The 16,323-nt window shown below is 44.9% G+C and overlaps 1 protein-coding gene across 1 annotated transcript in view; it reads left to right on the top strand.

Moving 5' to 3' along the window:
• Nckx30c (solute carrier family 24 member Nckx30C) overlaps nucleotides 1–16,323 on the top strand; it is a 112,058-nt gene that overhangs the window by 72,994 nt on the left and 22,741 nt on the right. Inside the window, exon 4 of the mRNA XM_078193687.1 lies at nucleotides 11,484–11,755. Within this exon, the coding sequence (XP_078049813.1) occupies nucleotides 11,484–11,755 (272 nt within the window). The remainder of the gene's footprint in view (nucleotides 1–11,483; nucleotides 11,756–16,323) is intronic.

The following is a 16,323-nucleotide window of genomic DNA, read 5'->3' on the forward strand; positions in this document are numbered from 1 at the left end:
GCGTCTCGCGTTTCCCAGCCCTTCGCGAGCCCGAAACCCGTTTTCGACACCGGAACCCCAGGGAATTCTGGCCGACCTAGAATCGTTTCGATCGGCCGACATCCCCGCGATTTCACGCGGGTTTTTCCAACGTCCCCGTTAAATACCGCCCCCCTCCTCCGAGCTATCATTGCTTTATACCCGTGTCTCGTTTCCACGGTTGCTTTTCGCTAATCCTTTACAAGCTCGAAACTGGTTTAATCAATTTTTTCCCATCCTTTCTGTCTCTCCGCTCGCTCTTGTGTATTCATTCCTTTGATGCTTAAGGGATGAAAGCCTTTTAAAGAGGCTAATGGAAAGATTAAAGCAATATTGTGAAGCTAATTCAGTACCGTTTACGGACGTTTGGCATTTTTCCTTCGGGAGTCGTTCCGATCGCCGCTGAAAAGAACCGACCTTCCATGCGATGTCTGTCTGAAAACGGCTCGGTGCGCATTCATTCGACCCTGTCGCCATAATCGCGATAGATCTTTCGACTTATTTGTCGATACTGAATCGTTCCTTGTCGAACGTATTTTCTCGCGCGGCTCGTTCTTCAGACTGTCCTGTAAAATAAATTTGCCAACAAGAATAACAGATACAAGGGTGCTGCGAAAAAATGATTAGGTTGAAGTGATTTGAATGATATTGCTGAATTGACGATTATTCAAATCGTAAGAATTTTTTATACTTACGAGTTATTTATTCGATATATGTATTACTTATTTAACATTCTTTCAAAGTCAGAACAAATTTCTTATTGTTACTTTTATAAAATAATGTAAAACAATTGCTTTTACTATTTCGTACATGTTCAGCTTACATGTGAGAGCGCTAGCGTGTAAAAGTTAACAGTACCAATTAATTATTCTCGAGAACGAAAGACTGCAGAATTTTTTAAAACATGAAAATTTTGGTGCAAGCACTTTATGGCACGCCGGAGCGTCGATTGGACAAGTCCCCGCTGTGAACTTTCATTCGCGCTTTCATCGGCACTCGTTCTAACCGTGTTAGGCTTCCTCGCGAGCGAGACAAGTGGCGGAGAAACGGGGTAACACGAAAAATGGAATGAATTTCCTCTGTTTAGCCAGATGAAATTGTCGCCGAGCCGACACACACACACGCGTGCACACAACCGTACGAGAGCCAACAGTCTGCCTCTCTGGCACGACCAACCGCATTCTACAAACACAAAAATATTTGCTCCATTAACGAGGCGGTGTTTATGGTCGTCGACGAAGGACGCGTGTCGATCTATATCTCTGTTCTTAACGATTGCCCCGCCCGGTGTTCTTTCCCCATGCGCTCGTCTGCACAGGGTGTCCCGACAGTCACGAGTCGTCGCTAGGATTTTCAGCCACGCTGTAAGTAGTGTTGTCAAACAATGGTCAGACATGCCAGCCGAGACCTATTCACCCGTGCAATTATCCAATTAATATTTAACACGTCGACTGTCACGCGAACCTATTACCCCCAACGGTAGTAATTAGATTGCGGGTATTTAGCGTTGCGTTTATTCATTTTTAATTGCAGCAAATCTCCCTTGAAGATGTTAATGTCGGTTTTTATACCCTACTACTTTTCTTTAATTCTTCGTCATTTTTTTTATGTTAATATCTGCTCAAAGATCTTCACGTATTTTTTAACACCAATATTAATTTCTCATAGGTCATATAATAGCATATAATAGCATATAGGGTGTTTGCATTTCTCTTCTCACATTACTTTTTGTAAATCCTAACTCTTTTTCGTTCACTTCAAAATATTCTATTGCATTCAATCCTCTTTCGAAGATCTAAAAATTATTTTTCTATAACCTAACATTGTCTTCCAAGATCTTGTATTTATTAAATCATGCCACCTTTTCAAAGTCTCTAAAGTGAATTCTTTCGACTGGATACATTCCACAACGTTTACTTTTATTCCAACTCTTATTTATCATCCTCAAAATTTCGTGTCCAATTTGAAACATTTTTGCACGCTTCCTAGAATGTTTTCTTTTATTCCAACCCTTATACGTAATCACAAAAATTTCTTCTCCATACGCTAAAATTTTTTTGTACGTTCCGCAATGTTTTTTTCACTTTTACACTCACTTATGATTCTCAAAATTTCACCTCCAGTTCCAAACGTTTTTGCACGCGTCCTATAACGTTCTCTTTTCTTTGAGATCTTATTCGGGATGCTCTGAAAACACGTCCCTCAAAACCCTAACCTTTCGGCGCGAGATCTACGTGGTCTTCTTTTATCCGGGCGTTCGCGTACAGCTCTCGAAAATCCCTGAAATTTCGAGCGAGGACTCCCGGAACGTGCCCTTTTATTCTGACCCGTATTCCTGATCCACGAAATTTGTTCGTCGGTCCTAGAGACAGTCTCGAGTGGCCGTTGTGTAAAACGAGCCCGGGGTTCTTGAGACCGATCCCGTTCTACCCTCGGATCGCGATGTGTTTTATCCGTCGGCCGAAATATCGCGGTCTCTATTTGCACCTGGACGACAACTACGATTTCGAGCGGGCCGCACTTTGATCGCTCGCGAAACCGGAGCACGCCAGCCGTGAATAAACACAGGCTGATCGGGCTTTGTAGGTTAATAGGCGACCGCAGGAATAAGCCGGCATTCGTAACGGAAGCGATCACCGAATCGGGCACAGATTCCTGCTCGACACACTCGATCGATCGTCAATATTTTCTATTCCCGAGCTCTACTCGAGAGCAGGGGGGGGGGGAAGGAGGTCGGAGGACGGTGGATCCCACAGATTTTGTCGGTTCACCTGTGCTCCTATTGGAAATCGACTATGGCTAAATCACTCGTCACGCCTGATCCAATTACATTTATCGCTCGCCGTTGGTCTCCGTCGGGCAGAGGATGCTTCCCTTTCAACGGAATCTCCGTAACTTTCCACTTAGCTGGTAATTTACTAAGGCATCGAGGAGTTGACTTTTTCCGCGGCCCTTCTTTAAACGCTCGGCCCAACCAGCGATCCCAATTAATCAGATGCTACTCTCGCCATTGTTTCCCTTCCCTCGTTCGCTCCCGGCTCTCCTCGAGGTTTTCCTTCCCGAACAAATTCATTTGCACGTGGTTCAACAGCGATGCTTCAGATATCCATATCGCTTCTTCAAGAACTTCTTTCAACATATCCTTAGCCCTCAGAGAAATTTTATAACTGTTTAGATTTGTATGAAATAACCCTGGACAATGGGAACATACTTAAAACTTCGCAGTCGAGCAATGATATCTATTATTGCGAATATTTGCGGGAAAATACGAGATAATAATCTCAAACTGTAGTTACCGAGTCATACTAACCGTGTGATTATTATTATTATTAATTTCTCGACAATTAAATGAAAGAAATTGTTGTTACACAGTGGAAAGGCCATTTACGCTGTCTTTAAAAATATGACTTAAAAAATTGAAGAAAAAAGCTGCAAATGGTCATACGATATCGTTAATTATATAGCCGTGAATCTAATCGGATGGTTAAGAAACCACAGAATGGAAACTTCGTATAAAATTGGAACAATGCGGGGCACTCGTTTGGCATTAGCATCGATAGAAGGACCTTCCTAGTGACAGGGAGAAGAAGATCGACAGATAGAACGCAGAATCGTAGCGAAGGGGGAAAGTGTTGAAAATATAACCGAAGCTTAACAGCTTAAAACACGGTGGCCCGTTTCCCGTGTCTCTATTCTGTTCTTCGGAAGCTTCTCTTGTTCCTGGGAGCGACTACTCCAGCATTTGCAGGTACCCTCCCTTATGCTGTTCCATCCCGCCCGAGGCGGCTTAGGGGTCGATACTTTCATCGCGGTCCGACTTCTCGCCGCGGGCTCTTCGCCTTTCTTTTTTCCGCCTCGTTTCCACCTTCGGGAACGAAGGCCACTCGCCACGGCCTTTTCTCTTTGACCTAACGCGCTGCCAGAACGCGGCGAGGGCCGCGATTGGTCGAAGCTAATCGTCGAATTACGTCTTCCTTTCTCCGCCTCTTCTTTACATGTGAGCCTTCCTCTCCGCCAACCAGGCCCGGGCTCCTGCCGTGTCGTTCCGTGTCGGGCCGTGTCGGGTTACCCGCAATACTTCATGCGTCCGCTACAACTCGTTCCCACCGAAGATCGTCTATATTCGGCGACCTGTCATCGACCGGCGCCGCGAGAATATTATCCTCTTGAGTCAATAGTGCGGCCGCCATTCATGCTGATTTGCTATGCATAGCGACGACTTTTGAATGTCTTCGCTGAAAAACCACCCGAGCCGTCCCATCGATTTTTAGAAGATCCTTGTATCAAGTTAAATGGCTACACCAAGATCTTATCTGCCGAGGCAAATACTGCGATCACCGTTTGTACAGATTTTCCATCGACGGCGGCGATTTTTAAATGGCTGCGCTGACAACCATCGAAATAATTCCACTGATTTTTCGAGAAAGTTATTCGACCGAGTTAAGTGGCTAGTATGAGATGTTATATATTGTTTTACTGAGCGGCAATTCCTGCCGTTATTCTCTGCGCAATGACGATTTTAAAACCTCTGTGTTCGCCGAAAAGTTTCAAATTAGTTCGATTGACTTTTAGAAAATTACTAGTGCAATAATGTTATTCGGTAGAGTCAATATCAGACGACGATACATGCTCGTTTCCCAGCAAATTGTCTTCCTGATCCTCGAGCATCTGCATTCGCTAAGAAATTTCAACCAATTTCCACTGATTTAAAAAAAAAAGAATCGCACCAAGTTCAAGATCACGTTTCCGCATTTAATCGTGCCGAAGCAATTTTGATTCCTACGCTGAATTCGCTGTGAAAATAAATGTATTAAGGTCATGTTTCCGAGTTCGATTGCGCGGTATACATATATAGTGCCGAGTTCGCCGTGAATATACATAGTCTTGTGTACTCTGCTTTGAAAACAGGTTACTTTATTCGTGGACATCGTTGAAATATACTCGACGAACCGTGCGTCCATGGAGGATTAAAGCGTCGGGTTAAAGCGTAAGAGGGATCGATTTTTCCGAAGCCACCACAATGCAGTTCTTATGGGGGTGGTCGGTTCGCATGGGGGGAGGGAGAACAAGTGCCGGCAATTTCGCAGCGATCAACGGGAGGATCTCGCAGTGATCCTGGCGGCAAATATTTGCGGTAGTTGTCGGCGAACGCGGCCGGACACTCTAAATAATTTAAGGGAGCGCGTTAAGTGAACAAAGTGGTTTTTTTTCGCGTTCTCGCCCGTGCTGTGGCGGGCGAGCTAATCGATAAACAGGACTAATGATGCGCGTACATAGTGCACCGTTTGCAACTGGATGGGACGTGTGGAACCCGATCCCCTGCCTAACGCTGCCTGTCATGATCAGACTGCGAATGTTAAGCATTTATGATGGAAATGGGTGCGTGAAACTGGAAACAGTCAGGATACTAAAAGCAATTAAGAACATTGGTGTACTAATCTCGATGAGAATATAGATATTAACAGTAAATAATATCGTATACATAATTGTTCTAACTCCATACTAAAACATTTAAAAAAGAACGTGATTTAGAGATATTCTACTATTTCATAGCAAATAGCATTATAAGAATTAATGCAATATTGACATACTTTTGAATCTATAAGATAAAACAGCATTAATGTTTAGTGAAAATAATATCATATTATTTTCGATAACCAAATTAGTATTGGGAAAATACCTCTTTAAATTACATTATTTGAACGTATCACAGTATTCGATCAAAGCGGTTGTATGTACATACATCGAACAACCCTGTATTTGCTAAATAAACCATCTGGTTTAAAGCATCGATAAATAAATAAAAAACGCTTATTAAAATAATTCGGAAAAGAAAGAAAATTACACTCAGCTGATTTGGCTAGCAATCGATGCAGAACATTTTTATTTCGCAGAAAGATCGATGGTACGACCGTGATGCGAATCCCGTTAATTAAAATTTGTCTGTCCCGCCACTCTGCGATTGAAAAGAAAGTAGGACAGATTGTTATCTGCAGATTCTTACGCTCGATTAACCTAGGAGCCTCCGCAGCTGCGTGGGACACCGAACACCAGCTATTCAAAAAACATTGTTTAATTTACGAACGGATCTCTACGGTTTATTTATTGTCTTTGTGTAAGCGTGAATTTGCCGCTCTCCTTCCCTCGAAAATCCTGCATCGTTGAACGTCGATATACTAAATTGGAAATAATTTTGTTTGCCGATCGAGTGTCATCCGGTTGAACGCACGTAGCATAAATCCGGCGAATACAAATTAATTCGATACGACCGGCTCCTATAAATCGCGGCGCAACACAAAGCGAATTTCTCGCTGAATTAAATACCGTCTTTAAGCCCCGCTTATATTCGTAAAATACAGATCGACCAATTACCGGCGACCGATGCGCAAAGATTAATTAAGCATTCTACCGCGGAGTAATTTGCCGCGCCTTCGAATCGGCGACCACCCGACTCCCACGATCAAAGCCCGCCGGCTATGCTACTTCCACCGCGTACCGCGAACGACGACGTTGGATACACTATTAGGTTACATTTACGGTGTATTAAAAGCCGGCGGCGAGAATTCCGGGGAGAGGGTGTCGGTGAGAAAAAAAAGAAAACGAGGAGAAAACAGGACGGGGGCAACGAGATAAATAGGAAATGAGATAGCCCCCGGCTAGACGGATACTTTCCGTATCGCTGCAGCGACTTTCAGTATTCTTCTCGGCATTCTACGCCGTCTGGGTTCGCCTCTTTGACCTACTATCGCGCGAATAAGTGCGGGATCGGTGGAGAAGTTGCGACGAGTCCGCGGGTCTCGAACGAATTCCGGGTGTCTTACAGCTGCCCCCGCGAGCGCGAGACGCGGCCGAATGCGAGCCGGAATTGCTCCGCGCTATGACAGTTGCAAGGTTGAGTTTCACGGGCTTGAATTACGGACTGCTGGCCGAAAGATGTACCGCAGGCACCAGAGAACCCTTGGAATCCAGTTCCGAGCAACTCCGCGAAATATTTGGGGACTCCGCGTTCCGACGGAACGAGAACTTTGCCACACCACTCATAGTCCACTTATATCAACCATTCTTTTCTCATTTTTCTCCTGTCCCGCTGAATTTGTTTAATCGACTATACAGATTTTCGGACAGAAATATAACTGTACTCGTTTTTGTCTCGAATGCATAAAATGCGGAGTCAGCCATAGAATGAGGAGGAATAATTTTTTACAAGGGGAAACAAATTTGTATATTTTTATTTTCTGTATTGGCGGGGGTTGTGGAGTAATAGATATTTGAAATAGAACACGAATATTTTTATCTTCTCATAATATACAGAATTTGACAAATAAACTACTATTTCGAAACAAAATTCATTTGCCGAATTCTATATTGCATAATTACATACTCAATTTACTATTTCCCCAGCCCTGTAAAACGTAGACAGCAGAACAATTATTTCAAGTTAAAAAAAACATCACCCTACTCTAGAAATTGTGTTCAAAGCCATAACCACGAGTCTGACTCACTACACATCCAAAGATCGTTAACACTTTACCGACCGGTAGCCTATAAATCGACTTTTTCCTCTGATTAATAGCCTGCGAATCGGTTGTTACGGCAATCACTTATTTATTATTTAATAATAAGGTATTATTATATAATCTTGTAAATATTAGATATCTTTCGCGACAAATAAAATAAATTAAATAAATACTTTTTAATGGTAATATTATGAAAATATAACAATGTTTAAGTTAAATTGATCGGTCGAGAGAAGACCACAAAGATGTTGAAGGACAATAGTCAAAGTCATGTCAAGATGATGGGTACTTATCAGTAGACTGCGGCTTTTATGTTTTTATGGCAAAAATGAAAAGCTGAAATATAAAATTCCGAAGATGTGTAATAAATTTAATAATATTGCTACTATCTTCAGCTTATTCAAATTAATAAAGCAAACAATTTATGTTCATTTAATTTCTGTTGCTCACAATCCTTTCATAAAATCTTTATTTCGCACAAAGATCCACGGTCTAGTTATTCCATTAAACTCAACGAGGGCGATTAGTTGAGAATATCGAAAACTCTGAACACGGATAATTTTTCAAAGGCCCAAGATTAGGTTGGAATACGTTCCGAGATGATAATGAAACGGCAGTTTTGGGCTGATTTACGTACCAGCACGGTTCTATCCGGTATTAATTAAGGCCACCTTGGACCCGGGAAAATCGCCAACGAGAAATTAGTTCCCGGCGAAGAATGGGGGCGTTACCTGCGGATAGACGCTGCTGGATTCTTAAAGTACGCGATTCTTGCGGAAATGGGGCGCGTAAATAGGAGCCGAGGGTCTCCCGTGGGAACCTGCGGGAATAAGTACTTGGATGGTCCTGGATCCGCTCGACTTATACTTCCTGGATGATTGCGAGGGCTTAGTGACAATTATGGAGTGATTTTTTAGCGGCTGCACGCCGCGCTGAATCGACGCGCAATTATTTCTTCCGTGTCGGCGCCGCGCGATTGCACATTCAGGTGAAATTGTGTAAAACGAAGTATATGCGCTGTCGTTAGTGCTTGCACGTTGCGCTGTTACTATAATCGGCTTCGATTCACTTCGAAGGATTCGTTAAATTTGTTTTCACAGTCGACGCGATACATAATCGGCGCGGACTAACAGGATCGTGCTCGTTCGAACGTTAATCGGCTCGTCGTAATTTTCTTAAACACGATCAGCACGATGATCTCTTTGCACGCGCCGCGCCGTTCGACTCTTCTAGTCCAATTAGTCGACGATCGCGACGGCTGAAGTCGTTACGAGCGATAAACGGCTCGGGGAATCTTCCATTCTTCTCGTAGAAATCGCTCGACGGCACTTCCTTGGCCGTTTAGCCTCCCGTTACGGACTCGTTTGATCGTTCATTAATTTCACTGCCACCGGATACAGTGATCATCGACGAAAGTAGCATCCGTATTATTTCAATCAATACAATCAACCGTCTGTGAAAGCGTTTATTAACTCGGGGAACATGCGAATGCAGTTCTGCCAGCTATTTATATCTATCGTAAGTTCCGCAAGGATCATTGACTGCCGCGAACCCTTTGGTACGTTCTCCAGGGAAGGGTGGCAGTCATCGATGTTAGATGAGCAGACACTGCTCCTCAATGACTCGCGTCAGTGCTAAGACCGTGTCCCAAGCAGATGCTAAGCCTTGCTACAGGCCTTGGAGACGTGTCTCCTCTATAACAAGCACTGTCTAGAGACTCTGGACGCCTTTACAGTTGTGTATAGGGATTAATGGATGACACTAATCTAACCCGAAGGTTAATTACTCATACGCGAATATCCAGCGAATACATTTGCTTAGTCCCGGCTAAACCGGTCACCGAAATAAAATGGTCAATTTGATCGCATCTCGACCGTTCTTGGTTTTATATCGTTTATATTTCGGTATTACCGACTTCAGAGTCTTGCCAACTCAATTACATTGTAATTTAATTACCTCGCAGTTTAGTTGCATCATAATTCAACTACATTGTATTTTAATTACATTGTATTTCAATTGCGTTATAATTCAAGTACATCGTATTTCAATTATATTACAATTGAACTACATTGTTTTTCAGTTACATTGTAATGCAACTACAATGTATTTCAATTACACGATTCCAACTTTTTAGTGAAAGCAATTGTCATTCACGTTAATCAGGAATCTAATTGACAGACGATGTGATCGTAAAATAATGTAATTGAATTCCTTTGCAATTTGATTCAATGGTGATGTAATTGAATCACCTTGTAATTATAATTCCTCGAGCAAATCAATTGTAATTCTGCGACGACTCCGGCCGACTCGCCAGAATGAAAATTCGTGAATAGGAAATAATTGAAGGGCCGCTGCTTTTAGTGGCCGCGTTAAACTAAATCGGTGGGAAGGGGTGGAAAAACGGGCGGTTTAGAAGGCGCGAGGTATTTTCACGCCGTTAGCATCGCGAGATCGACGGGTTCGCAAAATAGACCGGAAAATGGTCTGTGTTACGTAACGCAAGGTTGTTCGAGGCAATCGTGCGAAGTGGAACGTGGCAATGGGCGCGCGCGAGGGAGGCTTTGAATGACCCTTGCTCATAATTATTTCGTAGTTTCAGCTTCAGCCAGATCTTTAAGTGCACGCTTAAATGGAACGACGATGCATCCGCGACGGTCTTGCGCGTTCGCTCCACGCTATGTACTGCCTGTGAAACTTCTCTCGCCTGCTTTGCTGCACGCTCGTCGCAAGGACGCGGATCCTTGGCTCGCCGTCTCCTCGGATCGGAGACGATCGGGCGCACACTTTGCTTCGCGCAGACTTTGCTGCTTTATTGGCCGTTTCTTTTTCTTTTCTTTTTTTTTCATTGGACGGTCGTGGGCGTTCACCGGGTATACTCCGTTAACGTCGTTGTCCTTCGATCGACTTCTTCGAACTTCTCGGCGGACCGTGTGGACTCTCGCGAAGCGAGACCGTTGTTCGAGACTGGCTCCGAGGAAATGAGACTATAACTAATTCCCAGGTTCTCCGTAACTCAACCTCCGCGCACTGAAACCGGTTTAAACAGCCGTGCTCCTGCGAAATAGAGACTTCAATTTGAATCTGCATTTAATATTCCGCTGTGATCAACGTTTCGCTTAACGACGCAGTCTTATCTGTCAAGTTTCGTAGAACGATGAGAGAACTGTTAAAAGCGTTTACGAATATCGATGCATCATTTGCAAGTTTTTTCTGTAAATTATTACACCGAAAAGGTTCGCTCCCCACCGCGGTCTAATGCGACAAAGATGTCCAACCCCTGGCACAAAGTAAACGAACACCTTTTCAAACGCAATAACTTTTTTAAAATTGACCTAAATTGTTCGAGCTGTTTGGTTGTCGCAAATTTTCGTTGGAACTTTAGATACAAAATTTCGAAAGCAAGTTTTCGTGATCATTTTAAATAATAACGAAATTCAAAGAAAGTGTTTAGTTATTGCACAAAAAACTAGTCCCTTTAACATTTAAACAGAATTCCAGTCATTCGGTCCAGATTGAAAAAGGTCATTGGGTTCCAAAAGTTGATCGAACACTTCTTGCCAGGTTTTATGTGAATAAATTTCCGTCGAGCTTCGATCGCCATCGAAGAGGCTGGACGCGCCGAAAGATTCGCAGTCTGGCGATAAGCCGGGAATAACGCTATAAAAATACCGTTCTTATAACAATAGTCTCCCTCTCTTGCGGGAGACAAGTAGGTGATACGATCTATTCCGAGGGGCAGGTATAAATAAACCGTTTGTAAAAATACAGTCCTCGGAATCGGCGATCGAGCCGCGATCGTTCGGACGATGCGTTGTCGATGCCCACGACTGTCACGGGATGGGAAAGCCGATCGGGATACGTAGTCCGGTTAGAATGAAGGAAAAGCGTGCCTCGGTCCGCGAACAGGCTAACCAGCCCCATTAACCTTTCTGCTCTGCTACTGTTCAGGCAAAGTGGACGAGAAAGCGACGCAACTACACGCGATAGCCTCGCTGAAGGTGCTGTTGGACGCGACCAGGCCGCATAACGGCGCGGCGACGTCGACGGCGGCACAGTACTCCGGCGCTGCGTCGAAAGAGACCACTCTGCAGTTGCAGCAGGGCTCCCAGGGCACCACCACGACCACCACCACGACGACAACCACTGCCGGCACCACCGCCGGCATCCAGGAACTTCCCAACGGCGGTATAGCCGCCGGCCTCGACGCCGGCCTCGAATCGGTAATTGTCGGATTCGACGGATGCCTGAAACTCTCCGCGAACCCCCCTATGGACTCGCTCGATTATTGCGGTGCCATCGGCGCCGGGTGGTTTCCGGTCCCCGTGTCCCATCGCGGAAATTCCTCGTTTTGAATTTTCTCTCGACTCGCCGCCGTTACGGACAGCCTCCGTTCTAAGATCCAAAACTATTTGCCTTTCGCGTTATGTTGAGAACGACGCGAGGCTGCCGACCGTCCATGTTGGTTCATTCGTGGAATATTCAGATTCCTGTTGCATCCGCAACAGATATCCTTGCGACCTCGTTACGCAAGACTTTAGGAAAAACTCACCTTTTGCAAGGAAATTGGAGGATTTTCAAGACGGTATTGAAACGCCTAAATGTCCTAGCTAGTACCTCGTTTTCACAAATCTAAGAACGATAAAGTAATGAGTAGACTACACTGCTCTCCTTAGTTAGATTGTCCTAATTATATGCAACACGATTAATAATTGTATAATTATATTTGAAACTATATGAAGTGTAAAGAATATTCTAGCTTTGCTTGAAGGACAAAAGGCAAGCGACGTTCGAAATATTTTCAAGTATCCCAAAAATAGATAAGATAATTGAATTAAGGATGATAATACAGGTACCTCTGTGATGCAATTTTAAAGAAACGGGTACAATAGTATTTTATATTTTTCAATAATAACGTCCATCGATGACGCCTAGCCAGGATTTAATTAAGCGGTAGCATCGTGGATATCGTTTAATATTTTTCGTTGGAAGAATCCGGGCTTCGTGTTCTTCCGAGGCACTCGGCGACTGGCTGACCTTTTCCTCTGGCGAGTGCAAGCACTGCAGTGTCGGTGGCCGTTTCCGGCGGCCAGGCGTGTGCCTGTCCGAGGAAGTTCATCGGTGGTACCGCAGTTCCCTTTAAGGCAGCCCCGTTTTGGGGCGATAAGTGGGGCTCCCTCTTCTTGTTGTTAAATCTCTCAAGGCCTCTAATCAGCCGCCCCGAACAAAGCTACCGCTGCTAGCTAGGGAGTTAGCAACTTCCAACTACGAAAGATCCAAGAGCTACCCCGGGGAGAGGATCGAAAGTGAACCAACTTGGATTTAATGAAATTTTTTGGTGCCTTGGACAGCGCCTTGGACAGTTCCCTCGAGAAAATAAACGACTGCGGCACTGGTCCGTATGCTTCCATTAAAAATCGACGGACATACGATGCTCGGATCTGTCCAGTTTTTCTTGCTCGCTAAATTTTCTACATTGAATGATTTTTAGCTGGCGGATGAATTCTCGATAAGGGACGACGGAGAGAATATTGAATAAGGTCAATAAGGAAACTTCAAAGAAGAGAAGCAGTTTCTTGTCGATAAAATCGCTATTTTTAAAGCGTTCTGAATAAACATTAAGCGTTCATTAGAACCATACAATATTTCTCAGTGTCTTCAGATTCTTCAGGAATCGATGGATATTTATGAAACGACGCGAGTACGACGAGCATCGACACAAAAGAAATGCCACGGAATGCTTCGAGACGAACGTTTCAGAGAGAGAGAGAGAGAGAGTGGACTCGAAGTACAACGTGGACTCTTGGTTGTTGGAACAAACACACGCTTTCTTGGGAGCCTCTCAAGTGGCCAGTGTAAGGGATCCGCTTCGTAGGTAAAAACCACCGAAATTGCTTCTCGCAGCTTTCAGGGGCGCGAGAACCGGGTCTCTGCCACGCCAATCTCGATTCTGCTTCCTATCAGATTACCAGGCTGCCCGAGGTGCTACCGCCTAACAGCTGGTGTCCGATAAACCCTAGCCCGCCGAGTCCTAGCTTCCCGAAGTGCCTGGAAGCGGTTTCTGTTTATACATCTGCTTCTGTTTTCACGGCGGCGCCTTCTTTGCCGGCTTCGTTAAAGTATCTCCAGTTTATGGGGTCACGCTAAGCTCTTTTCCGATGACAACCCTATCGCCCTCTCGGCATTTCGTTCTTACTCGAACCCATCCCTGGCTCGTAATTTCTCGATCATACCTGCCCGGAAAAACCTTCTAAAATTTCTTCAGCTTCGTCGAGATCTCCGAGTTTAATCAACAGAGTTCTAGAATTAAAGGAAGCTCTACATGTTCCCTCGATTAAACCAACCGTCTGACCTTTTGTTACAAGATCTAATGCAATCTTTCTGCGACCAGTTTCCATGCAGATATTGCGCACTAAAAAACAACTACGTTAACACTAGCACCACCGAGCTCTAAACACGGTTAAAGTATATTATTTTATAACAACGACAAGATTGGATTTGCTTAAACTTCGTATGATTTTTATTATAGTATATACTTGATTAAAGATATCTAAATATTTGTCACAGAGACATTTTTGTAATGTTAAGAACTGTAAGAGAAAATATTTTCAGTCATTTTGTCCGGTTTGGTAGTTCCAGTGTTAAATTGTCCAAGCCTGTTGAACTCTTTCGAAATGACAGCCCTGCACTAACTCATCCTCGAATCATGGTTTCTCGATGTTCAAACCCGGATAATGCTTACAACAGGGCTGTTTAAAATAAAATTTCTCCCCTTTCTCGCCGAAGACGGAGGCTCCAATTTTAATCAACAGACAGCCCCAGAATAAAAGGAAGCTTGATCCCCAACCTGGACGTCCGGCGTACCCAGTCGGGCTTTTCTTCGGCCGATTTCCACGCGGCTCCCGGAGCCTAAACAACGGCTTCGTTAAAAGTAACTCGGAATCGTCGGCGCAGAAAACTTGCTAAGCCGCGCTCCGGCCTGAAAGCCTGCCGCGGAGGTAAATCCCGAGCGGGATTCAGCCTGAAAGCCCTAAGTATTTCAATATCGACAGTGTCGGTGAGTGGCTCGCGGGCGTAGTTAGCCCAGCAGCCAATGGTAGCCTCGTCCGCGCGCGGTCTGGAAGGATCCGGAACGCGTCGCCGTGAATTTCCGCGCGATTCCCGAAAAGCCTGGACCGTCGTCGTCGTCGTCGAGGGAACAATGGGGGGAGGCGGAGGGAAGGAGACGCGAATCGAATTCCGGCGTGATCTCGTTCGCCGATCCTAGTTTAGGGCGAAGGAGGACAAGCTTTTTCGAGCACGATCCTCCGGGATCGCAATTTGAATTCGCTTCCTGTCACGAAGCCAGTGCCGCTCCTTCTCTCTCGCTTCCTCGGAAAATAACAGCTCGTCCGTCCCCCCTCGCCGTATTCCCCGGCTCAATTATCGCCTATCGATCGCGACCAATCAACCTTATATCGTGCTTACTCTGTTTCTTTCCCGATGCCGAACGGACACCGCCACGCCGAGTGTATTCTGCTCGGCGCGGCTGGCCCGTAATTCCGACCCCGAATCTCGACGCGTTGAAATAATGAAAGTCTTCTCGAGATTATCGTGGCCCGACGATATGAGGCACTGGCGGCTGCAGACATCGGGGAATGGGGAACTGATGATCATTGGATCCCGATGCCGGAACCCCGAGTTTTACTCGTCGATCACTCGCAGGGACACTTTCATCAGGATCTTCGTCTCGGAGTGGCTTCCTCTTCTGCGCAACTCGCTCGCGGATTTTTGCTGGTCAACGCTGAGCAGGATGGACAGATACTTGTAATTGGATTGAAGATCTCACGCATTTGTCGAGAATATGATTTGGTCAGATGCTAAACAAGTGGAAATATTTGAGAAATTTAAAAATACTTTTGCATTATTTTCATCTCGTTAAAATGATTATAAAACAGTATAAATGTAATTATTATTTTATTATTATTAGCGAGATATTTAATACGGCTTTAATAATACGTATCTAAAATCATAATAATATTCACTACTGATTTTACAACATTTTACAAATAATTCTCTTAATTAAGGGAACACTTGTAACCATGGGTGTATATGATTCGCAAAGGCCATCTTAGCTCTTCGATCAGACCAAAGCTGCACAATTTAGTAAAGCCACGCGCCATAATAGCCACAATCGAAGGCTGTCCGACTGCACTAAAATAACTGTTGCTAAAACAGGGACTCCCGTTCGTGAAGTGAACTTAGCAAAAAGACCATCGCCGCGAGATTAGATACAGCCGAGTGTCATTCTATCTTTCACGGTTCAAAAGCTCCAGTAAAATGTCACTAAATTCTTCGATCCACGGCGCAGCGCGCCATTGTTCCCGGCATCAGCGGATTTCCGGCGGCAGGAAGACGTCGGGGAATCGTTCGATCGCGGAGCAAAGAAAATTCTATTGGATTCCGGCGTCGGTGGGCGTGCGTGGCGACTGGCGACTGGCAACTATTATCCTTGGGCCCCGGATCGATAGATTTTTCATCGAAAACACGGGGAGCCCAGCCGGTCTCTGTAAATGGTTCTTGCCGGGCTGTCCCCGAGGGATCGAGTCCGGGACTCGTCGGGGTCGACCGGTTGTCGCTCAACGTGAAAATGTAACGAGCCATATCGCAGTTTCCCGGCATGCGGGACGTGTCCTATCTGAAATTCCGTCCGTCTGCCCGCGAACAGAGATAGATATTTGATGATTCCTCTGGACGTTCCGCGCGCCGATACGAGAAACCGGCCGAGCAACTCCTTATTTTACGGATCGTC

This window comes from Augochlora pura, chromosome 10, assembly GCF_028453695.1.
Source record: "Augochlora pura isolate Apur16 chromosome 10, APUR_v2.2.1, whole genome shotgun sequence".
In the NCBI taxonomy this organism is placed as follows: domain Eukaryota; kingdom Metazoa; phylum Arthropoda; class Insecta; order Hymenoptera; family Halictidae; genus Augochlora; species Augochlora pura.